The 25,974-nt window shown below is 39.4% G+C and overlaps 2 protein-coding genes across 2 annotated transcripts; both read right to left on the bottom strand.

Annotated features, from left to right (window-relative positions):
- Positions 1 to 1,105: 1,105 nt before the first annotated feature.
- LOC145670011 (uncharacterized) lies at positions 1,106 to 1,984 on the bottom strand. Its single transcript, XM_081738353.1, has one exon. The coding sequence runs from the start codon at positions 1,982 to 1,984 to the stop codon at positions 1,106 to 1,108; it is 879 nt and encodes a 292-aa protein (XP_081594479.1).
- An 8,975-nt stretch (positions 1,985 to 10,959) lies between these two features.
- Positions 10,960 to 11,838, bottom strand: LOC145670010 (uncharacterized). Its single transcript, XM_081738352.1, has one exon. The coding sequence runs from the start codon at positions 11,836 to 11,838 to the stop codon at positions 10,960 to 10,962; it is 879 nt and encodes a 292-aa protein (XP_081594478.1).
- Between the last annotated feature and the right edge of the window lie 14,136 nt (positions 11,839 to 25,974).

The following is a 25,974-nucleotide window of genomic DNA, read 5'->3' as shown; positions in this document are numbered from 1 at the left end:
TAGCTGGTATCTGTTGTTCCAGTTTCTATTGCGTTGGACAGTATGCTCTTGGCTACCATTCGTCAGGAATTCAATAATAGCCTTCCACTGGTGATCTTCTCGCTGCAGCCTAGCTAGTTCCGGTCTACTGACTTCTAGAATCAGGGCTCTTGTTTGAAGTGTATTTACATTCAAGGTGCTCGCAGGTCCTTCTTCGTAATACCTTGATAGAGAGTCTGCTACAGTGTTTTCACTCCCTTTGCAGTACTCCACCTCAAACGAATAGTCTTGAAGTTGGATACTCCATCTAGTAAGTCTGCTATTCCAGTTCCTGCTCCGATGTAACCATTGTAGATTTTTATGGTCCGTTATGACGGTAAAATGTCTTCCCAGCAGGTATATTCTAAATTTCTGGATGCACCATAGAATAGCTAGACATTCCAGTTCATGTATTGCGTAATTTTTTTCTGCTCCCCGCAGACTTTGGCTGGCGTATTGAATTACGCGTTTCTCATCACCCTGCTTCTGATACAGATAGCCTCCGATTCCAGATAGGCATGCATCACACTGGATAAAAAATGGCTTACTGAAATTGGGATGATAAAGCATGACATCCTCTGCTACGGCGTGCTTCAAATCATCAAAACTTTTTTGATGTTCCGAAGTCCATTTCCAGCGCCTATTCTTCTTCAACAGCTCATATAATGGTTGTGCCTTCTGAGCATATCCTGGGATATACTGACGATGGTATCCTAGGATCCCTAGAAATCTTCGCACTTGCTTGACCGTGCGTGGCGGTTGCAAACTTAGAATGGCTTCGACTTTGCTGCGATCCTTGATGATACCTGTTGAGGATATTACGTGTCCAAGAAACTGAATCTGGGATAAAGCGAATTCAGACTTCTTCAGATTTATAGTCATCCCTGCTTGCTTTATCAAGTTCAACACGGTGTGAATGTGCATTAGGTGCTCTTCTATTGTCCTTGAAAATATTAATAAATCGTCCACATAACAGATTGTAAAGTCCTGAACAGCATCTCCAAGTACCAAATTCATTGCGTTGGTAAAAGACTGTGTCCCATTGCATAAGCCAAAAGGCATTACCTGGAATTCATACAATTGGTTCTCAAATGGAAAGGCTGTAGGGTTTCGAGCTTTCGGTCAATTCGAGCTGCCAGAACGACGAGTTCATATCGATCCGTGCAAAGTGTTGTACACCATGAAACCTCTGTAATATCTCCTGGATTTCTAACGGTCGTGTCTGCAAGACTTTAGTGTGCTTATTGAGGGCACGAAAATCCACACATAAACGTAGAGTCTTGTCATTCTTAATTACCACCAAGAGTGGATTCAAATGACATGACTTTGATGGCCGAATAATGTCCCATTCTAACATTTGTTGCAATTGTTTTCGTACCTCTGCTCTGTGCGCAAGTGCCACGGGATAAATTTTGGAAACAATGGCTTCGTTTGTCTCCACAGCGATTTCGTGCTTGTACACTCGACAACGTCCTGGTCTCTCCGAAAAGAGCTCACGATGCTTCTGAAGGATTTGTTCCAATTGCTTCTGCGCCTCTTGCGAGGGCAATGCCGCTGCTCGCACTTTTTCTTCTATGATGCTGCCATTTTCCTCAGCCACTACTGCAGCAACTTGAAAACTGCTTTCTTTGGCGCATAATTCCTCATCCTCTACATCAATGTTCAGGAATTTGCACTGAATTCTGTTGCGTTCCTGTGTCGTTCGCAGCTCAGAGCGACCAAAGTCCAGCTCGGCGCGGATTTTGTACAGGAAGTCAACTCCAAGCAGAAGGGGTGCGTTGAGCCTCTTCACGACTAATACTTCTACCGCTACCTCCACTTCTGCGAGCTCAATCGGGACTATTGTTCTTCCGAACACCCTTGATTGATGCTTTCCAGTGAAGTCGATCAATCGAATTTCGGTGGCTGGGCGCAACGTTGGGTTGCGTACATCAGAAGCTATCGTTTTCCACGTCTCCTCTGTCATTAGGGTCGCTTCGCTGCCGGTGTCCACAATTGCATCTAGCAAATGACCATTCACTTTTACTTCAATTCCAGGTGTTGGATAACGTGGTGGTCTTCTTCCTCCTCTTTTTCGTCCTCATCGTCGCAGGTTAGCCATGTTGCGGAGATGTGAACATCGACTTCGGGAGTATTGATTTTATGTCTCACTTGTTCTGTTGGTACGTCTCCCTTCTCATCACTAATTTGCTCAACGCAACTATTTCCTTCGGTTTCCTGCTTCTGTAGATGGCACTGCGAGCTTGTAATGCACATGTTATCTTCTGGTTTTGTGGACTCAACATCATCGTTCTGGTGCAGACCGTCAACTCGAGCCCTACGTTGGCGGTCTTCTTTTAGTTTTCCGAGACCTGTTCAAGAACTTGATCTGTGTCTGGCTTACTGTCGCCTTGGTTTCTGGGATTGGTGTTGTGTGGACGGCCATGACCGCGTCCTCCACGATGACTGCCAGTTCTTCTTTGAGAAACCTCTTGCGTCCGGATTTCTCGGATTTGACTAGTTTGTTCACCTGCCGACCCACCTCGTTGACCTCTGTTGCCTCTATGGCCTCGTGGGTTCCTTCGAGATGGTTGGCCTATGCTTGTTCCCCTATGCGATCCATGTTGTGCACTTCTATACGCCTGATCATCTTCAACAGGTAGATCGGTCTGCTGTGTTCTCGTTCCCCCTCGTCCATGGTAAGGGTGCACACGTTCTCTTCGTCTCCTGTCTCCGGGGGAATTTTGTGCTCTTGTCACAGATGCTTGCGTCTGTTGGACTCGCCTTGAACCTTGTGCTGCAGCTCCCCTTTGGCTTCGCTGCGCGTTTCTCTCGCGCTGTTGATGCTCAATGCGGTCCAGCTCCTCGCTATCCCATAATATCATTGATAGTTGTTCCGTGTCCTGAAGGTGTATCCCTATTAGCTGCCGCTGAACACGTATAGGCAACATGTTTTTTACGTTGGACAACACCTCAGTCTCGGACATTGTTGGACTCAGTTCTTTGAATGCTTTGACCTGCTCCCAGAAGAATTCTCGGAGCGTCTTTCTGGAGTCGGGGCGATATCGCGTATTCCGAAGACGAGTTAGCTTTCTTTGGATGATAGCTTCGCTTTGGAAATTTCTAAGAAAAGCAACTCGGAAGTCTTCAAATGTCCGGAACTGCTGCAAGTGATTGTCGATCCACATTTTTGCAGCACCTTTGAGGATCCGTGGGAGAATCGAGAGAAGCTCCGATTGGGCAATTCCATACAGTCGACAGTCGTCCAACAGTCGATCTAAAAAGGTTGATGGTAGACTTGCATCAGCATCGGGGTCGAAAGTTGGCAATTCATCAATCTTGGGTGCCCTCAGAAAGCTTCGCCCGCTTCCATGCGTTTCAACTGACCGTTGGGACTGCGTAGTGTCCCGTCCTAAATCCTCGCCCAGAACTGAGGCATTGCATGGTGGAGGTGAAGCAGTTCGGCTTCTCGACGTCTCCCCTGTGTCTGTGGTTGGATGCACGACTGTACCCATCTCTTGGTTCTGCCTCTGCATCCTTCGGGTAATTTCCTCACTTAATCTGTCCACTCGGTCAGCCATCTTCCTCTTTTCCTCTTCTTGCACTTGTTGCAGCCGAATTAGTTGTTCAGCGTGCACAGAAAGTTGTGTTTCGACACTATGAATGCCTCGCTGCACCTCTTCTTGGTTGGCTTCTATGCGCTTTTGTAATTCTTCTTTGTCGGACTTTGCTTGACTCTTCTGTTCCACATGCATTCTATTAACGTCCTCTAATATCATCTCTTGCCTTTGTTCAATCTGCTGCATGAGTCTCTCTTCTGTCATTTCTGTCTGTTGCTGCATTCTTTCTTCGAGCAGTTGCAGCTGTAATTGTTGGTCTTTGGCCTGCCTATCCAGCCTCTCTGCCATTTTGGCAGCAATACTTTCCTGCAAAATTTTCATGTCTTGCATCTGCTGTTCTTTCTGCTCGTTCAGTTTTCTTTCCAGCCCTTCCTGCAATTTTCTCCATTGTTCATCCAGCTTCCTGTCAAGACCTTCTCGCAATCTTCTCTGTTCTTCTTTTTGTTCTTCTCGCAATTTTCTCTGTTCTTCTTTTTGTTCTTCTCGCAATTTTCTCTGTTCTTCTTTTTGTTCTTCTCGCAATTTTCTCTGTTCTTCTTTTTGTTCTTCTCGGAATTTTCTCTGGTCTTCCATAAGATTCTGTATCATAACGATAATATCAAGATTTCTATTAGAAGCATCTGCTTGCTCTGTTCTTGGCGTTTCTTCGGTTGCTGCAGATTGCCTTCCCTCGGCCGACGCCACTGCTGTGTTGACAGCGCTACACGTGACACACTCTGCATTAGGAGAAGATGGGATTACATCCTGTTTCCATACATCTCTGCCACAATCAAGGCAAGTTTGTTGCTCTCCAGTCAGCATTTTGGTTCTTATTTCCAGTGTCTGAGCACGCAATCTCGGCATCTGAAACTTAAAAAATAGAACTGTTGTCCCTTTAGACAAATGTTCACAAGAACAAAAAAAATCAAATGATGTAATGTATAAACTTATGGTTACACAAACCAATTAAACAAAATTATTTTATGGAGTAGTTAGTGCCGCCTTCACTCCAGTGCCATTTAAATATCCCAAATTCCTCCATCTCTCTCTCTCTCTCTGATTCTTTTATAAATATTCACAAATATTAAAGATTTGTTACCTTACATATATATAAATCAATAAATCCTAGTAGTAAATATTTGTTCTCTAACGTAGTATAAAACTTATGAATACAGAAACATGAAACTAATAAATTCATAATACGAAGAACAAACGTAAATCTTAATCTAAAATACTACTAAACATACGAATATACAAATGTCACTAATAGATATACTAATACTGATTTACTTGGCTCAAAGTATGAATACCTATATTAAGATAAATTTGCTTATTGAGTTGACTGTACTTACATTTTTTTTACCTGTTTCTTTCCGGTATCCTCTTCATTTTTGTTTCTTTTCCTCTGTTACTCAATCCATTCAAGACCAAGCAAAAGGCAGAAAGAAAACAAACCATTTCTAAGCTGTAGTCAATACTCTTTATTTTACTTTTTTTTTTTACGACGTTCAGAGGGTTCACCCCCTGTCGTTTTTAGAAAGGCTAGTGTGTAAACCGTCATTTGTGAAGTCTTCTTTTTGACCTGTGTTTTCCTCCGTTCTGTGCTTCAAACACTCCGAGGATGTGAAGCAAAAATTATGCAGCAAACAGAACGTTTCTTTCTTTCTTACTTTTTTTTAAAGTTGTTCTGGGTTGTTCCGCTGAAACTGTTGTGTCCGCTATAAATAGGAAAATTTCAAACTATCGGAAATGGAAATTCAATGCCATGAGTGTTGCTACACTCCACAATTTCGTAATTAGGAAGGGAAAATATTTTAATTTGATGTGAAATAATCTAATTTAAGTAAAGCGGGTCAATGGTTGCAACGTCATTTTTGTTTCGAAAACACGAATCCCAATTACGATGTGACATTTTGTTGCAGTAACATTATTCGTGTTGCTGTTCAATGCACTGTTTTTCACGCAAAACATTATTCGGGTCCCTGTTCGCGGGGCCATTTTTCACAGTATACTTTATTCGTGTGCCTGTTCGCGGCGTCATTTTTCACGATTAGCTTTACCGGGGTTTGAGTCCGACTGGAGTCGACCCTCGGTTCAGCTGAAAACGCTACAGATGCGGGGATTCGTCCGCTGGGCCGTCTGAATATGACTTCCCCTCCTACTTCACTCCTAGACCAACCCCTCTCCGAACGGATTCCAGGGCTTTGGAGAAAGGAAAGTCTTAAAAGTGGAATAATAAAAAAATTGCGAGCGCCAAAGAAAATGCTTTGCTCCCGATCTTCTTTCATACGACACATGCTGCATGGCTGAAAAAGGAAAATGTTTCTCTAATTTTGACTTTCTGGGAATAGCTGCACTGACTTTCATTGTGCTATATAATTTATACAAAAAGGAAAATGGGTAGCCAGAAAAATTATTAGAAATTAATTAACGAAGAATATTGTCAAGTTACTTATAAAAAAAATAATGTTTTAAGTGAAAGTCAGTTCAGCTAGATCCCTATGTAGCAATACTCAAAGCTTTGTTATTCTGCCTAAATTGAGATTAGAGGTAATCTGAACTTGATTGAATAGAAAAGATAACACTGAATTTGGATAACATTGATAGAATTTTTAATTTAGATAAGAAAAATAGCAACAGGTAACAACATCTGATGAAAACATTTGCATTTAAAAAAAATGACATACTTATTCCATTGAACTTTTACTGTAAAGGTTATCAATTTAAAAAAATATAATACAATAACTTTCTAAATTTTGAATGTCTGCAAATTACATAATGCTGATATGTAACATTAATACAAACGGCATTTTAAACCACATTACGATTCTTTAATTAAAATGCAAGTTTGTAACAAGATTTTAAATTACAAGTTAATTGTCATAATTCCATTTCATAAATTTGAATAGTTTTCCTATTGTATACAAAATTACTTGCATCGACAATACCAGAATCGAATCTATGGAGAAGCTGGTTGATTAGTTTGATCAGTTACTTAAATGACGGAAAACTTTTAGAAAAGTATAGAAGAATAGCAAGATAGAATATTGCTTAATGAAAATTTAAGATTATAGGGGTCATGACCTTTAATTTTGAGTTACTTGAAAGAAGATTGACAAGGAAAATGAAGTATAGTGAATGATATATTTTTAGAGTATATAAAATTCAATTTCATAATTTGCTTTATATTTCTGAAAGCAAACTAATAATACTAGTTAATACTAATACGAAAATACCATAGTTGTATTCACACACTTGACATAGATGATTCACACTCGACATACATTACTATCAATCAATACACAGGAAATTTAATCACAAATCTACTTCTAGAGATCGATCTTTCTTGGCCAATATTTGTACTCTAAATTACTTTAGGTCGTCGACGCCTAGTTTATCTAACAACTACCTATAGAAAGACTAAAATCTAAATATGATTTTAATATTAAACGTAATACTTTATGTTTGCTTACAAACATTCCGTCTGATGTATTCCATTTTCTTTACTTCGTACAATAACCAAAAATTATCTGTAATACTTTCTTTCCAACACAATGGAAATGTAGTGGTAGTCTATCAATAACAAAACAAATATTTCTTGTTTTAAAATAAAATCTATTGCTCTCCCTTGAGATACCTTTATCTTAGCGGACTAAATAACTTAATAGTAACCAATTATATTCGAAAGTTATTATTTAAAATAATTTATCATGAGTAAGTTACATTTCGATTTTTTTATATATTATATTAATTAACAATGAATGTTTATAATAACTAATCTTTTTAACCTTCTTTATAAAATAAAGTAAAATGATATTTAAAAAAAATGGTAGTTTTCGTGGTGACGAAGGTACGATGATTTATTCGTCCTGAAACTGCACTTGAATATTTTTCATAGTTCATTTCAGGATTCTCTCTAAAACACATACAAAAAAAAGTGTACTTCAAATAAGTTTATCACTGCATGATCAAACTTTAAATTTAAAAAAAATGAGTAGCGTTTCTGGGAAGTTTGCCACTAAAAATCCTTCAAACATTAATGTTCTTTCGTCACTTCAATCGCGGGCAAATGACTGTTGAGTCAGTAGTAGTCAACATCTGAATAAATAGGTCAAGGAAAGGAGCAATTTAAAAAAATGATAACAGAAGTCTCATTTCGATCATCTGGACACTTCCAAACTGACCCATATAATACAAATTGTTTGGCGTCCCTTTGGGCATCTTGAAAGTATTCGTGCCAAGAAAGATTTATATGAAAATGGAAAACGCCTCCCAATAGGAAAGCAAGTATAGATCCTACCTTGTCTTTTAATTTTACACGACACGTAGAATCCTCATGTCCCACTTGGAGTCCGGAGTTAGAGCATCCAGCCGGGCCTTGCACTCGCTTTGTAGAGAAGACACAAAGTCTATACACCAATGTATACCCACGTAAACTTTCCATGATAGTAACGAGAGAGAGTTCGAATTTATGGAGCGATTTAGGATATAAGCACTTTCGTTTCAGCAACACTAACACTAAGAGTTTATCGTAGACACATGTTTGTATGATCAAGGTAAACAAATATTAACATATATCTGCAACGATGTTGTGAAGGCGTTCCTTTTTCTAGTGTTCTCGCTGCACGTTTCTTGTAGCAACTCATTTAGTTTTTAAAATATTTGTCTTTCTCTCTCTTCTGTTAATTTTTGAATTTTCTTCTCTCTGTGTGGGTGTGTTAGTGTGTCCGTTAAAATGGCTTGGGTTTCTCCGCCACCCGAGAGCGATAAATTAACATGGTGACAGCAAGGGTCCTCGGATCTTCAGTGAGATGACCACTGCTCTGGTTTTTAAAGATATTTTCTTCTCTGTCCAGACTCCAAACAACACGAGAAAAAAAATACATACGAAGTGAAACAAAAATAAAGAAATACAAATTTTATTAAATAATACATACACAATTGTGAGAGGTGACGACTGTCATAATTACCCCCCTCCTAAGATGAAGCACGAGATGAGGTGAAACGGGAGATCTGCTTCATCTCAACGGAGTCTTAGAAAAATTATTCTTCATGTGAAATAAAAAAAATCGTAGCCTAATTTTGAATTGTGTTGTCAGCTCTGCTAGTGGATCCATCAGGAGAGAGTTTATTGTTCATTTTCTTGATCCATTCTTCTTTCTTCTCCTGAGAGCATTGCCACACCTTGATGTTTTCTACATGTTGTGGAACCGTTTCTTTACCACTGCTGCAATCAATTAGTACGAAAGTGTTTACTCCTGCCTTTGCTTTGACGTAATATGGGCCAGAGTAAAGTTCAAAAAATTTCTGGATCTTTCGTTCGACTAAGGTACTGAGCTTGTGGGACTTCAGGAAAACGAGCTCTCCGGTGGTGACTGTTGGTCCTTTCTTGGCAAGCTTTTGATTGCGCTTTTTCTTTAACGTTTGGTTTCTGCGCGCGGCATGAAGCAATTTGTCTTCCCAGGCCTCGCACTCTTCCCGTGGAATTCCAAAGTGTTCTAAGATTGGATTCTTCCTGACGTTTCCCAAGAACAGCTCTGCAGGCGAGTATGAAGAGGACTCAGCAACTGCATGATTTAACAGGATTATCAAACTAGGCAGATGATTTGCCCATGAAGTGTGGTTCTTATTGCAGAACACTCGAAACAGGCGATGAAGCTCTGCATGCATTCTCTCAACTAAGTTGGATTTGGGATGATATGGAGGTGCATACAGTATTCTGATGTTGTGTTTCTCCATCTCCTCCTTCCAGCGCAGACAAGCGAACTGAGTTCCTTGGTCTGTCAGTATGCTGTTCGGCACGCCAATAACTGACAATGCATAGCGTTGGAGGTACTTCAGAACCAAGTTCGCAGAGATGTTCCCTAGTGCAAAGGCTACTAGGTATCGTGTACATCCGTCCATGACTGTGAGAATGTACTTTTCTCCTGTGGGTGCCCTGGGGAGGGGACCTACCAGGTCCACGTAATAGATGTCCCTTGGCCTTGTTGCTACATAGCTGGTCAATGTCTTTTCTGGTGGATGACGGTCTACTTTGGATTTGACACAGATCTCCCAATCTGCAATCCAGCTTTTTAGATCTTTTCTCATCCCCTTCCAGTAGTATGCAGAACAGAGTGTCTTCCATGACTTGAAGAAGCCAAAATGTCCAGTGGTGTCATGAGCATCTTGCAGTGCTTTGTTGACAAGTGTCCTTGGTAGGCATATTGTCAGAACTTCCGGATTATGAAAATTTTTGAGACAGAGAATGTGATCTAATAGCTGGTATCTGTTGTTCCAGTTTCTATTGCGTTGGACAGTATGCTCTTGGCTACCATTCGTCAGGAATTCAATAATAGCCTTCCACTGGTGATCTTCTCGCTGCAGCCTAGCTAGTTCCGGTCTACTGACTTCTAGAATCAGGGCTCTTGTTTGAAGTGTATTTACATTCAAGGTGCTCGCAGGTCCTTCTTCGTAATACCTTGATAGAGAGTCTGCTACAGTGTTTTCACTCCCTTTGCAGTACTCCACCTCAAACGAATAGTCTTGAAGTTGGATACTCCATCTAGTAAGTCTGCTATTCCAGTTCCTGCTCCGATGTAACCATTGTAGATTTTTATGGTCCGTTATGACGGTAAAATGTCTTCCCAGCAGGTATATTCTAAATTTCTGGATGCACCATAGAATAGCTAGACATTCCAGTTCATGTATTGCGTAATTTTTTTCTGCTCCCCGCAGACTTTGGCTGGCGTATTGAATTACGCGTTTCTCATCACCCTGCTTCTGATACAGATAGCCTCCGATTCCAGATAGGCATGCATCACACTGGATAAAAAATGGCTTACTGAAATTGGGATGATAAAGCATGACATCCTCTGCTACGGCGTGCTTCAAATCATCAAAACTTTTTTGATGTTCCGAAGTCCATTTCCAGCGCCTATTCTTCTTCAACAGCTCATATAATGGTTGTGCCTTCTGAGCATATCCTGGGATATACTGACGATGGTATCCTAGGATCCCTAGAAATCTTCGCACTTGCTTGACCGTGCGTGGCGGTTGCAAACTTAGAATGGCTTCGACTTTGCTGCGATCCTTGATGATACCTGTTGAGGATATTACGTGTCCAAGAAACTGAATCTGGGATAAAGCGAATTCAGACTTCTTCAGATTTATAGTCATCCCTGCTTGCTTTATCAAGTTCAACACGGTGTGAATGTGCATTAGGTGCTCTTCTATTGTCCTTGAAAATATTAATAAATCGTCCACATAACAGATTGTAAAGTCCTGAACAGCATCTCCAAGTACCAAATTCATTGCGTTGGTAAAAGACTGTGTCCCATTGCATAAGCCAAAAGGCATTACCTGGAATTCATACAATTGGTTCTCAAATGGAAAGGCTGTAGGGTTTCGAGCTTTCGGTCAATTCGAGCTGCCAGAACGACGAGTTCATATCGATCCGTGCAAAGTGTTGTACACCATGAAACCTCTGTAATATCTCCTGGATTTCTAACGGTCGTGTCTGCAAGACTTTAGTGTGCTTATTGAGGGCACGAAAATCCACACATAAACGTAGAGTCTTGTCATTCTTAATTACCACCAAGAGTGGATTCAAATGACATGACTTTGATGGCCGAATAATGTCCCATTCTAACATTTGTTGCAATTGTTTTCGTACCTCTGCTCTGTGCGCAAGTGCCACGGGATAAATTTTGGAAACAATGGCTTCGTTTGTCTCCACAGCGATTTCGTGCTTGTACACTCGACAACGTCCTGGTCTCTCCGAAAAGAGCTCACGATGCTTCTGAAGGATTTGTTCCAATTGCTTCTGCGCCTCTTGCGAGGGCAATGCCGCTGCTCGCACTTTTTCTTCTATGATGCTGCCATTTTCCTCAGCCACTACTGCAGCAACTTGAAAACTGCTTTCTTTGGCGCATAATTCCTCATCCTCTACATCAATGTTCAGGAATTTGCACTGAATTCTGTTGCGTTCCTGTGTCGTTCGCAGCTCAGAGCGACCAAAGTCCAGCTCGGCGCGGATTTTGTACAGGAAGTCAACTCCAAGCAGAAGGGGTGCGTTGAGCCTCTTCACGACTAATACTTCTACCGCTACCTCCACTTCTGCGAGCTCAATCGGGACTATTGTTCTTCCGAACACCCTTGATTGATGCTTTCCAGTGAAGTCGATCAATCGAATTTCGGTGGCTGGGCGCAACGTTGGGTTGCGTACATCAGAAGCTATCGTTTTCCACGTCTCCTCTGTCATTAGGGTCGCTTCGCTGCCGGTGTCCACAATTGCATCTAGCAAATGACCATTCACTTTTACTTCAATTCCAGGTGTTGGATAACGTGGTGGTCTTCTTCCTCCTCTTTTTCGTCCTCATCGTCGCAGGTTAGCCATGTTGCGGAGATGTGAACATCGACTTCGGGAGTATTGATTTTATGTCTCACTTGTTCTGTTGGTACGTCTCCCTTCTCATCACTAATTTGCTCAACGCAACTATTTCCTTCGGTTTCCTGCTTCTGTAGATGGCACTGCGAGCTTGTAATGCACATGTTATCTTCTGGTTTTGTGGACTCAACATCATCGTTCTGGTGCAGACCGTCAACTCGAGCCCTACGTTGGCGGTCTTCTTTTAGTTTTCCGAGACCTGTTCAAGAACTTGATCTGTGTCTGGCTTACTGTCGCCTTGGTTTCTGGGATTGGTGTTGTGTGGACGGCCATGACCGCGTCCTCCACGATGACTGCCAGTTCTTCTTTGAGAAACCTCTTGCGTCCGGATTTCTCGGATTTGACTAGTTTGTTCACCTGCCGACCCACCTCGTTGACCTCTGTTGCCTCTATGGCCTCGTGGGTTCCTTCGAGATGGTTGGCCTATGCTTGTTCCCCTATGCGATCCATGTTGTGCACTTCTATACGCCTGATCATCTTCAACAGGTAGATCGGTCTGCTGTGTTCTCGTTCCCCCTCGTCCATGGTAAGGGTGCACACGTTCTCTTCGTCTCCTGTCTCCGGGGGAATTTTGTGCTCTTGTCACAGATGCTTGCGTCTGTTGGACTCGCCTTGAACCTTGTGCTGCAGCTCCCCTTTGGCTTCGCTGCGCGTTTCTCTCGCGCTGTTGATGCTCAATGCGGTCCAGCTCCTCGCTATCCCATAATATCATTGATAGTTGTTCCGTGTCCTGAAGGTGTATCCCTATTAGCTGCCGCTGAACACGTATAGGCAACATGTTTTTTACGTTGGACAACACCTCAGTCTCGGACATTGTTGGACTCAGTTCTTTGAATGCTTTGACCTGCTCCCAGAAGAATTCTCGGAGCGTCTTTCTGGAGTCGGGGCGATATCGCGTATTCCGAAGACGAGTTAGCTTTCTTTGGATGATAGCTTCGCTTTGGAAATTTCTAAGAAAAGCAACTCGGAAGTCTTCAAATGTCCGGAACTGCTGCAAGTGATTGTCGATCCACATTTTTGCAGCACCTTTGAGGATCCGTGGGAGAATCGAGAGAAGCTCCGATTGGGCAATTCCATACAGTCGACAGTCGTCCAACAGTCGATCTAAAAAGGTTGATGGTAGACTTGCATCAGCATCGGGGTCGAAAGTTGGCAATTCATCAATCTTGGGTGCCCTCAGAAAGCTTCGCCCGCTTCCATGCGTTTCAACTGACCGTTGGGACTGCGTAGTGTCCCGTCCTAAATCCTCGCCCAGAACTGAGGCATTGCATGGTGGAGGTGAAGCAGTTCGGCTTCTCGACGTCTCCCCTGTGTCTGTGGTTGGATGCACGACTGTACCCATCTCTTGGTTCTGCCTCTGCATCCTTCGGGTAATTTCCTCACTTAATCTGTCCACTCGGTCAGCCATCTTCCTCTTTTCCTCTTCTTGCACTTGTTGCAGCCGAATTAGTTGTTCAGCGTGCACAGAAAGTTGTGTTTCGACACTATGAATGCCTCGCTGCACCTCTTCTTGGTTGGCTTCTATGCGCTTTTGTAATTCTTCTTTGTCGGACTTTGCTTGACTCTTCTGTTCCACATGCATTCTATTAACGTCCTCTAATATCATCTCTTGCCTTTGTTCAATCTGCTGCATGAGTCTCTCTTCTGTCATTTCTGTCTGTTGCTGCATTCTTTCTTCGAGCAGTTGCAGCTGTAATTGTTGGTCTTTGGCCTGCCTATCCAGCCTCTCTGCCATTTTGGCAGCAATACTTTCCTGCAAAATTTTCATGTCTTGCATCTGCTGTTCTTTCTGCTCGTTCAGTTTTCTTTCCAGCCCTTCCTGCAATTTTCTCCATTGTTCATCCAGCTTCCTGTCAAGACCTTCTCGCAATCTTCTCTGTTCTTCTTTTTGTTCTTCTCGCAATTTTCTCTGTTCTTCTTTTTGTTCTTCTCGCAATTTTCTCCGTTCTTCTTTTTGTTCTTCTCGCAATTTTCTCTGTTCTTCTTTTTGTTCTTCTCGGAATTTTCTCTGGTCTTCCATAAGATTCTGTATCATAACGATAATATCAAGATTTCTATTAGAAGCATCTGCTTGCTCTGTTCTTGGCGTTTCTTCGGTTGCTGGAGATTGCCTTCCCTCGGCCGACGCCACTGCTGTGTTGACAGCGCTACACGTGACACACTCTGCATTAGGAGAAGATGGGATTACATCCTGTTCCCATACATCTCTGCCACAATCAAGGCAAGTTTGTTGCTCTCCAGTCAGCATTTTGGTTCTTATTTCCAGTGTCTGAGCACGCAATCTCGGCATCTGAAACTTAAAAAATAGAACTGTTGTCCCTTTAGACAAATGTTCACAAGAACAAAAAAAATCAAATGATGTAATGTATAAACTTATGGTTACACAAACCAATTAAACAAAATTATTTTATGGAGTAGTTAGTGCCGCCTTCACTCCAGTGCCATTTAAATATCCCAAATTCCTCCATATCTCTCTCTCTCTCTGATTCTTTTATAAATATTCACAAATATTAAAGATTTGTTACCTTACATATATATAAATCAATAAATCCTAGTAGTAAATATTTGTTCTCTAACGTAGTATAAAACTTATGAATACAGAAACATGAAACTAATAAATTCATAATACGAAGAACAAACGTAAATCTTAATCTAAAATACTACTAAACATACGAATATACAAATGTCACTAATAGATATACTAATACTGATTTACTTGGCTCAAAGTATGAATACCTATATTAAGATAAATTTGCTTATTGAGTTGACTGTACTTACATTTTTTTTACCTGTTTCTTTCCGGTATCCTCTTCATTTTTGTTTCTTTTCCTCTGTTACTCAATCCATTCAAGACCAAGCAAAAGGCAGAAAGAAAACAAACCATTTCTAAGCTGTAGTCAATACTCTTTATTTTACTTTTTTTTTTTACGACGTTCAGAGGGTTCACCCCCTGTCGTTTTTAGAAAGGCTAGTGTGTAAACCGTCATTTGTGAAGTCTTCTTTTTGACCTGTGTTTTCCTCCGTTCTGTGCTTCAAACACTCCGAGGATGTGAAGCAAAAATTATGCAGCAAACAGAACGTTTCTTTCTTTCTTACTTTTTTTTAAAGTTGTTCTGGGTTGTTCCGCTGAAACTGTTGTGTCCGCTATAAATAGGAAAATTTCAAACTATCGGAAATGGAAATTCAATGCCATGAGTGTTGCTACACTCCACAATTTCGTAATTAGGAAGGGAAAATATTTTAATTTGATGTGAAATAATCTAATTTAAGTAAAGCGGGTCAATGGTTGCAACGTCATTTTTGTTTCGAAAACACGAATCCCAATTACGATGTGACATTTTGTTGCAGTAACATTATTCGTGTTGCTGTTCAATGCACTGTTTTTCACGCAAAACATTATTCGGGTCCCTGTTCGCGGGGCCATTTTTCACAGTATACTTTATTCGTGTGCCTGTTCGCGGCGTCATTTTTCACGATTAGCTTTACCGGGGTTTGAGTCCGACTGGAGTCGACCCTCGGTTCAGCTGAAAACGCTACAGATGCGGGGATTCGTCCGCTGGGCCGTCTGAATATGACTTCCCCTCCTACTTCACTCCTAGACCAACCCCTCTCCGAACGGATTCCAGGGCTTTGGAGAAAGGAAAGTCTTAAAAGTGGAATAATAAAAAAATTGCGAGCGCCAAAGAAAATGCTTTGCTCCCGATCTTCTTTCATACGACACATGCTGCATGGCTGAAAAAGGAAAATGTTTCTCTAATTTTGATTTTCTGGGAATAGCTGCACTGACTTTCATTGTGCTATATAATTTATACAAAAAGGAAAATGGGTAGCCAGAAAAATTATTAGAAATTAATTAACGAAGAATATTGTCAAGTTACTTATAAAAAAAAATAATGTTTTAAGTGAAAGTCAGTTCAGCTAGATCCCTATGTAGCAATACTCAAAGCTTTGTTATTCTGCCTAAATTGAGATTAGAGGTAATCTGAACTTGATTGAATAGAAAAGATAACACTGAATTTGGATAACATTGATAGAATTTTTAATTTAGATAAGAAAAATAGCAACAGGTAACAACATCTGATGAAAACATTTGCATTTAAAAAAAATGACATACTTATTCCATTGAACTTTTACTGTAAAGGTTATCAATTTAAAAAAAAATACTACAATAACTTTCTAAATTTTGAATGTCTTCAAAATTACATAATGCTGATATGTAACATTAATACAAACGGCATTTTAAACCACATTACGATTCTTTAATTAAAATGCAAGTTTGTAACAAGATTTTAAATTACAAGTTAATTGTCATAATTCCATTTCATAAATTTGAATAGTTTTCCTATTGTATACAAATTACTTGCATCGACAATACCAGAATCGAATCTATGGAGAAGCTGTTGATTAGTTTGATCAGTTACTTAAATGACGGAAAACTTTTAGAAAAGTATAGAAGAATAGCAAGATAGAATATTGCTTAATGAAAATTTAAGATTATAGGGGTCATGACCTTTAATTTTGAGTTACTTGAAAGAAGATTGACAAGGAAAATGAAGTATAGTGAATGATATATTTTTAGAGTATATAAAATTCAATTTCATAATTTGCTTTATATTTCTGAAAGCAAACTAATAATACTAGTTAATACTAATACGAAAATACCATAGTTGTATTCACACACTTGACATAGATGATTCACACTCGACATACATTACTATCAATCAATACATAGGAAATTTAATCACAAATCTACTTCTAGAGATCGATCTTTCTTGGCCAATATTTGTACTCTAAATTACTTTAGGTCGTCGACGCCTAGTTTATCTAACAACTACCTATAGAAAGACTAAAATCTAAATATGATTTTAAAATTAAACGTAATACTTTATGTTCGCTTACAAACATTCCGTCTGATGTATTCCATTTTCTTTACTTCGTACAATAACCAAAAATTATCTGTAATACTTTCTTTCCAACACAATGGAAATGTAGTGGTAGTCTATCAATAACAAAACAAATATTTCTTGTTTTAAAATAAAATCTATTGCTCTCCCTTGAGATACCTTTATCTTAGCGGACTAAATAACTTAATAGTAACCAATTATATTCGAAAGTTATTATTTAAAATAATTTATCATGAGTAAGTTACATTTCGATTTTTTTATATATTATATTAATTAACAATGAATGTTTATAATAACTAATCTTTTTAACCTTCTTTATAAAATAAAGTAAAATGATATTTAAAAAAAATGCTAGTTTTCATGGTGACGAAGGTACGATGATTTATTCGTCCTGAAACTGCACTTGAATATTTTTCATAGTTCATTTCAGGATTCTCTCTAAAACACATACAAAAAAAAGTGTACTTCAAATAAGTTTATCACTGCATGATCAAACTTTAAATTTAAAAAAAATGAGTAGCGTTTCTGGGAAGTTTGCCACTAAAAATCCTTCAAACATTAATGTTCTTTCGTCACTTCAATCGCGGGCAAATGACTGTTGAGTCAGTAGTAGTCAACATCTGAATAAATAGGTCAAGAAAAGGAGCAATTTAAAAAAATGATAACAGAAGTCTCATTTCGATCATCTGGACACTTCCAAACTGACCCATATAATACAAATTGTTTGGCGTCCCTTTGGGCGTCTTGAAAGTATTCGTGCCAAGAAAGATTTATATGAAAATGGAAAACGCCTCCCAATAGGAAAGCAAGTATAGATCCTACCTTGTCTTTTAATTTTACACGACACGTAGAATCCTCATGTCCCACTTGGAGTCCGGAGTTAGAGCATCCAGCCGGGCCTTGCACTCGCTTTGTAGAGAAGACACAAAGTCTATACACCAATGTATACCCACGTAAACTTTCCATGATAGTAACGAGAGAGAGAGTTCGAATTTATGGAGCGATTTAGGATATAAGCACTTTCGTTTCAGCAACACTAACACTAAGAGTTTATCGTAGACACATGTTTGTATGATCAAGGTAAACAAATATTAACATATATCTGCAACGATGTTGTGAAGGCGTTCCTTTTTCTAGTGTTCTCGCTGCACGTTTCTTGTAGCAACTCATTTAGTTTTTAAAATATTTGTCTTTCTCTCTCTTCTGTTAATTTTTGAATTTTCTTCTCTCTGTGTGGGTGTGTTAGTGTGTCCGTTAAAATGGCTTGGGTTTCTCCGCCACCCGAGAGCGATAAATTAACATGGTGACAGCAAGGGTCCTCGGATCTTCAGTGAGATGACCTCTGCTCTGGTTTTTAAAGATATTTTCTTCTCTGTCCAGACTCCAAACAGAACACGAGAAAAAAAATACATACGAAGTGAAACAAAAATAAAGAAATACAAATTTTATTAAATAATACATACACAGTTGTGAGAGGTGACGACTGTCATATGAGTATCAATCTATTCATGCGTTTCGATGTGTCTATGCGTCTAGGCATGCGTCAGAATATACGTAAAGATGTAATAACGAGTCCAATTTAGGCTACGATATGGAAATGCACATTAGGATCACCATAAAACCGTAGATGTGCGGATTAAACATCATGAATAGCCAAAACGAATAGACCTATTAAACCTCTTTTTGTGAATCAATATTGTAGCGGAAGTGTGTTAAGGAACATAACGGATATACAAGTTGCAGCCTTCTTGTAACCAGGTATTTTGGGAATATACGAGGACGAGTCAAAAATTATCTACACTTTTGTCATAACTTTTCTTACATTGCGCACTTAGTCTTCTGTCCTCGCATATTTTAGTATTATATAGTTGAGGTAATGCTGTGAAAGTGTGATCTTAATTCCTCCATTTTTCTTCCTTCTGTTACAGATATATCATGGGTGCTTCATTAGAAGTTTGCACCAAAGAGGAACAACGAACAGTGATCCGATTCCTCTGGTCGGAGGGTGTCAAAGGGTCAGACATTCATCGCAGACTATCATCGCAATATAGGAGAAGTGCACTATCACGTAAAACTGTATTTTTGTGGCTCGAGAAATTTAAAAGTGTTCAAACAAGTGTAACGCATGAAGAGGGAGCAGACGGCCATCAACCTCCACTACAGATGACAACATTCAGCAAGCTCGAGAGATGGTTCTGGCGAATAGGCGAATCACTATCGACCTAGCTCCATCTGACTTTCACTTGTTTGGGCCACTCAAGGATGCTTTGCGTGGTCGCCGATTTGCCTTAGATTTAGACATGCAAAATGCGATGCAAAAGTGACTTCACGACCAACCGAAAAACTTTTATTTGGAAGGAATACGTAATCTCGTTGACCGTTGGGTCAAGTGCATTGATAAGGAGGGAGATTACGTAGAAAAATGATGTGGATAGTATAACCCTAGCTTCATGTAAACAAACTGCAGAATGAAAAGCGTAGATAATTTTTGACTTGCCCTCGTATATTGGTATCTGTTATTAACAACTTACGCTCTTGCTAAGATGTAACAATTTGAATTAAGAAACGAAAGCAACATAACAAAATATGTCAAGGAGACATCTCATAAGTCTTAAACGTGTTCCGGCACACTTATTCTCGCAATAGAAACCTTAAGGATATTGAAATATACACGGGATTTCCTTTGGATTTCATCGGGAAGTTACTGTCGCGGAAACAGTATTTGGTGTCCGGAAGTCGCCCTGTGCTCATCCCGCAAAGAGCCCAAAAACCCAGCAGAAAGCTCCATTTCACAGAATGTTCTCAGAAAATCCACTGTGAAAATGGGGCATTCCGTGGACATACCAATAACCCCAAAGAACATGCATCTCTGTGCTATAAGGGTTTTAAAAAAGTATTATTATTTCATTTTAGACAGAAGCAGTATTTCCCGTTCAACCCGTGAAAATCACTGTGGGAAGAGCTGACTGTCAGTTCTCCCTTCCTAAGTATTGCCTTGGGATTGAAAGCTTGGTAAGATTGATGAAGAGTCATAATCATCAAAGGTATTCATTCTGTCGGTATTGCCAGGTCGCTTGCCGCAACTGAGAAGTTTCCAATGCACGGTCTTCCTCTAACCTTTTCGTTTTCACGCACAATTTTTCTATTTTGATATCGTCTATTAATTGTAGTCTCCTTCTCTCCCTCTCTCTCTTTCCTGCCACCATATCCTCTAGCACGTCCTTCATAATACAGTTCCTTCCTTCTTGACCAATGTGCCAACCAGATTCTCTTCCTCTTCTTAATAATATCTAAAATTGTTCTTTTCTTCCCTACCACTTCTAAGACCTCATTCGTTTTCCGCTCATCCCAGCTAAATCTCTCCATTCTTCTCTATATCATCATTTTGAAAGCTTCCAGTTGTTTTTAATCATTTTTGTGTAAGGTCCATCTTTCTGCCCCATACAGTACAATGCTCCACACGAAGCATTTTATGAGCCTTTTTCTCAACTCTTTATTTAAGGTCACGCAAAATAGACTTTTCTTTCTCTTTAAGGTTTCTTACGCCATTCCTATCCTTGCCTTTATTTCACGTTCACATTCCATATAACTACTAATAATACTACCCAGGTATCGAAAACTTGTCACTTGTTCTATTTTCTCCCCTCCTACTTCTATATTTGACACCGATCGCTTCGTTCCAGTCACCATGGCTTTTGTCTTTGTAACATTCATTTTCATCCCATATTCTTCACAGTCCTTCCTCAAGTTTTCTAACATTTTATTGATTTTGTCTTCTGATTCTGCAACAAGCGCCATATCATCTGTAGAAAGAGTAAAGAAAAAAATCTGGAATACTGTAAGAGTATGTAGTTGGAAACATTGTGAATAAATAAATAAACAAAAAAAAGAAGTGGTACGCTCATAGTAAAAGACCTTTCTTTACTCTAGGAAGCGTTAACTCGACGTTTGCATTTAGCATACAACAGAAGGATGTCGCCACCTTAGCATATATTACGTACGTGTATAGTTTAGGTGCACACAAGGAAATGACATCGGATCGGAGTTTAAGCGAGTACACAAGATTATTTTGCATGTGTGAACTGTGAATGTATGCATGTATGTATGTGTGTAGTTGTTTGTTGTCTCCATAAGCTAGGTCGGGTCAGGCAATGAGGCCAAACGGTCTGATAGGATCAAGAACCCTTGAGGCATACGCAATTCTCCTGTCATGTTTCAATTAGGATCGGGTTAGCTTACTATATAGCGAGTATTATGACTGTCGATATTTGTGATATGAATAACACGTTCCGAGTTACAACGGATTTAAAATAATAATAATAATAATAATAATAATAATAATAATAATAATAATAATAATAATAATAATAATAATAATAATCATTATTATTATTATTATTATTATTATTATTATTATTATTATTATTATTATTATTATTATTATTATTATTATTATTATATAGTAGTAGTAGTAGAAGAAGAAGAAGAAGAAGAAGAAATCGATCACCTAGATACAGATTTTTGCGAAACTACGAATTACATACAAATGTCTTCAAAATATATGAATAAAATGTACTTACACTTTTAATGAATAAAATTTATAGATTTGAGCTATATTCTAAAATACATTAATTTCCACGAATACAGTGTGGCACACTGATATATGCCCCAACTCTTCAGCAAGTATTGCTCTAAACACAGACAATAAAGAACTCTACAGTATTAAAATATGCGTGATACTGCATCGGTCTGGAGATACACTGGGTGAACTAAAAGATATGACACACACCGGAAAGTACAGAAGTAGAGGTGAATAGGCCATCATTACGCCTGAGAACGAGATTGTTCTGCTGGAAACAGTCGAAACAATCATCAGCATACCGCACACGTACTTAAGGGGGTAGGCATAATGATGTGAACGAGCACTAGGAACAAAATTTAATTAAAGCAAGTTGGGAACGGCTCACACCTTTCGGCAGTAGGGAAGGACTTCCTTTCACACTGGCTGCAGTGTTGTTAGAGAAAGCACTCAAAATGATCACAATCTGCAAAGAGACAAAGCACGAACACGATGTACCATGGGTGCACATGTGCATATTTGAAAACACCTCCATGCCGCAAACCGTCGCCAACACCTAGTGGCCCACTTGACGGTAATGTCGATCGTCGATATAGCGACGCGTCGAAGGATTACCGCTACATCCCACTGGCGGCAGAGTTCGTCGAAAAGAAACAGATGTCTAGATCGGGATGTCGAAGTTTTCACCACGTAGCAGCGAGGACTTCATTTTGGTGCACGCTCCGATTCGTCGCGGTGAATCGCGTAGGGACCAACACGAACTATCGCCAGTCATGTACATGCGCTTGTTATTATACGTCATTTTTTCCTGACGAATTGTTCCTAAAGTGAGCTCTGGGGGTTAAGTGTAACCCTGCTTCTACACCATAAAGTGAGAAATCTTGAGTACGTATAATTGTATGAATTTAGATGGCAACTGTCGCCGATCATTTGAAAGTGAATATGGGAGAACTTGAAATCAAGAATATAGACGAGCGTCATCTTGTTATAAAAAAAAATACATGGCGAACGCATTTTTATCTGATCCCAAACAGTTATCGCCGAATTTACACGGTTAAAAGAGACTATGATTGGCCAGATTAAAAAGACCTCAACTATTTATCCCTCTACAAGCGAGGTTATCTTCAACTTCTCCGTGGCGAACTCAGAAGAACACGCGTCTATTAATCTTAAGGTTGATGGTTCGCGTCCAATCTGGGGTACCTTTTTTAGTGTTTTAAAGACTCACCTTAATGTAAATAAATCATGCATACAGGCAATTTAACATATTTTTGGGGGAGTAATTTTGTAATTCATTGACGTTTCGTCGCGTCTTTGCTACTGGGGGGCCACTGGTAGTATAATTTTCAAAACGGAAGTAGGACCACCGCGGAAAGTCGCTTCGGGGCTGCCAATTTTTGGTGAGATGAAGCTAGTTGCTCATCGGTGGTCCAATGACGTTTACGGTATGGGGACCTGGCGTTGCTCGAATTGCGTTGCTGTCTCAAACGATGTGTTTCTCTAGATCGTGAACATCTTCGACAGGCAGCGAATAAGCAAGAACTTTGAAATAGTTCCAAAATTCATTATGTTTCCTTCATGATGGGAACTCTGACATTTAGTAAACATTCTTGAATTACTGGCGTCTAGTTAACCAGTATCTATACACAGTGTATCAGATCAGCAGTGTACCTGTAGTCAGGGATCTGCGAGGAGTGATCGGAAAGTAAGGTTACAAAGCCTGCAGAAAAACGTGTATATATTATTTCATACACCTAATATAGCCTACAGATAGTAGGCTACATAAATTAAGTTATTTTTCGACATAGCCTACATATCGGTCGAGGCACTTGTCGTATAGTGGGATGAGTTTGAAGATTCCCTCCTGGTAAAAATCATGTCCTTGTGTGTTCAGCCATATTGTCACGAAGTGTTTCACCTCCTCATCTGAAGCGAAACAGGTGAAAGTCGCTTGGAGTGAGGTCTGGCTTGTAGGGAGGGTGGTCGATGATGTACCAGACTCGGTGAGAAGTCCTGGCCGTAAACCTCTATCAGCTGCCGGTGAACTTCAGCTGCGGTTACATGTTTCGCCCACAGAAACCGAATAACTGAGCGAACTTCTTCGCGAGACCAGTTTTCCTAACAAGTCACGATATGTTTTTACCTACAACTAGCGCCGTAATCGGCAGGTGACTGAAAGTCTGCAAAGTTGCAAACTTCATGCAGTAAAATTATCGCATATCTGATTCCTCCATAACAGACGAAACTATAGAAATATCGGCCTTGTAACCTTAGTTTCTGATCTCTTCTCGTATATATATATATATATATATATATATATATATATATATATATATATATATATATATATATATATATATATATATATATATACATATATATGGTTTTGTTTTTCATCAAAACACCAGGTTGAAAATGACATTTTACAGCTTCTTCTTTCATTGGGTTCCTCGACACAATACGTCTCAAAGTACCCATAACATGCCCCACCTCCTCTTTGTACCTAATATATATAAGGGGCGATCAACTGAAACCCGTTCAGTGGTCATAATTCATGAAATAAATTTTATTTCGAGCGGAAGCTTGTGCATTATCTAGAGGGGTCTATGGTTAGCGTACAGTAAAAATATTATTCAGAAGAAGTCACCATGAGCGTTAAAACACTTGTCCCACTGTGTCACTAACTTACAATTGTCGTCCATGTAAAATTTGGACAGCTGATTATCAAACCAATCACGCACAGCATCCTGAACCTCAGCGTCAGACTGAAATCTCTGACCTTTCAATGCGTTCTTTAGAGGACCAAAGATGTGAAAGTCACAAGGTAAAAGGTCAGGGCTGTAGGACGGGTGTCGCAACATTTCCCACTTGAATCGTTGAAACAAATCCTGCACTTGGTTTGCAACGTATGGACGCGCGTTGTCATGACAAACAATGACTCCAGCGGTCAATAAACCAGGCCTTTTGCTTTTGATGGCTCTCCGTAACTGTGTCAAGGTCTGACAGTAGCATGCGGCCTTGATGGACTGTCCTGGTTCCTTGAATTGAAGTCGAGCAATAATGTTCCATGGCAATCAAAGAACACAGACACCATAACTTACAACGATTTTCTCTATCTTTGTACGTACTTTCTAAGTATTGTTTATATTTACGGGCAAAAGTGCTATTTTAAAGGCACACGCAATTAAGAAGAAGAAGAAAAATATAAACAAATAATTTAAATATTTGTATCGTATCGAATTATTTTCTTAATTTCGTTGCTATGACGACTTTGAATATTTCTTTCTCGTCGGTAATTTTATACAATTAAAATAAAATTTATTATTGAATAAATGTAAGAATGATGTTGAGATAAAATGAAAATAATATATTATTTTATAAATTGTAATTTTTAAATATACGAAGGCTATTCAAAAGGTAAGGTAATTATTGTATATGAAATGTCTAACGATCCAAGATTCTTTCTTTAATTGTGATCAATGTAAAGAAGTCCCATAGTTCGGGAGCCATTATACAACGATATTGTCTATCTTTTTACGTACTTTCTAAGTATTGTTTATATTTACGGGCAAAAGTGCTATTTTAAAGGCAATAGCAATTAAGAAGAACAACAAGGAGAAAAATATAAACAAATAATTTAAATATTTGTATCATATCGAGTTATTTTCTTAATTTTGTTGCTATGACGACTTGTTTATCTGTTTGATGTTGTTGTTACGGTAACTACGAAAGATAGAGGGAACGAAGAGCCATCTTGTATAAACTGAATGTATAATATTGTAATGTGATAAATACCATATATGTTGAAAGGTAATATATATATATATATATATATATATATATAAAAGTGTATAACTCTGTTTTGTGATTCATGATAATCTCGTGAACTGTATAAATATACATTTCGAATCAGGGAATGTAACGTAATAAAAGTAAATAACGTTACAAACATTCACCGCAGACGGTTGCGTCCTGAACTTTCTGGGACGTGGAGATGAGGAGTGTTTTCACTGCATACTGCAAGACTTTGAACTCGGTTCAAAATGATGGCACCAAGTTTCATCCTCAGCAACAATGCGCAGCAAGAAGTCGTTACCTTCCAAATGGTAACGTGACAAATGTTTAATGGCGCAACCCATACGCTCCAACTTTTGGTCTTCCGTCAACACCCTGGGGATCCACTGCGCGTGCACTTTATGATACCCCAGATCTTTCACAATTTTCTGAGTAGTACCATAATTCATGTTAAACCCGTTCGCTATGGATTGAGTACTAAGGCGTCTATTCGCAGCTATAGCCGCATTCACCTTTTCACGCGTGCCTTCTGTGGCTACAACATGGACTTGACCAGGACGGGGATATAATCAGTAGTTTGTTCGCTCCCCTTCCGAAACATTCTGGCACAGTCCACCACTGTTGTTTTGGAGACGCATGCATCACCATACACGTCTTTCATACGCCGGAACA

Source organism: Thermobia domestica, chromosome 14, assembly GCF_964235325.1.
Source record: "Thermobia domestica chromosome 14, izTheDome1.hap1.1, whole genome shotgun sequence".
NCBI lineage: Eukaryota > Metazoa > Arthropoda > Insecta > Zygentoma > Lepismatidae > Thermobia > Thermobia domestica.
This window is presented reverse-complemented; position numbering and strand designations above follow the sequence as displayed.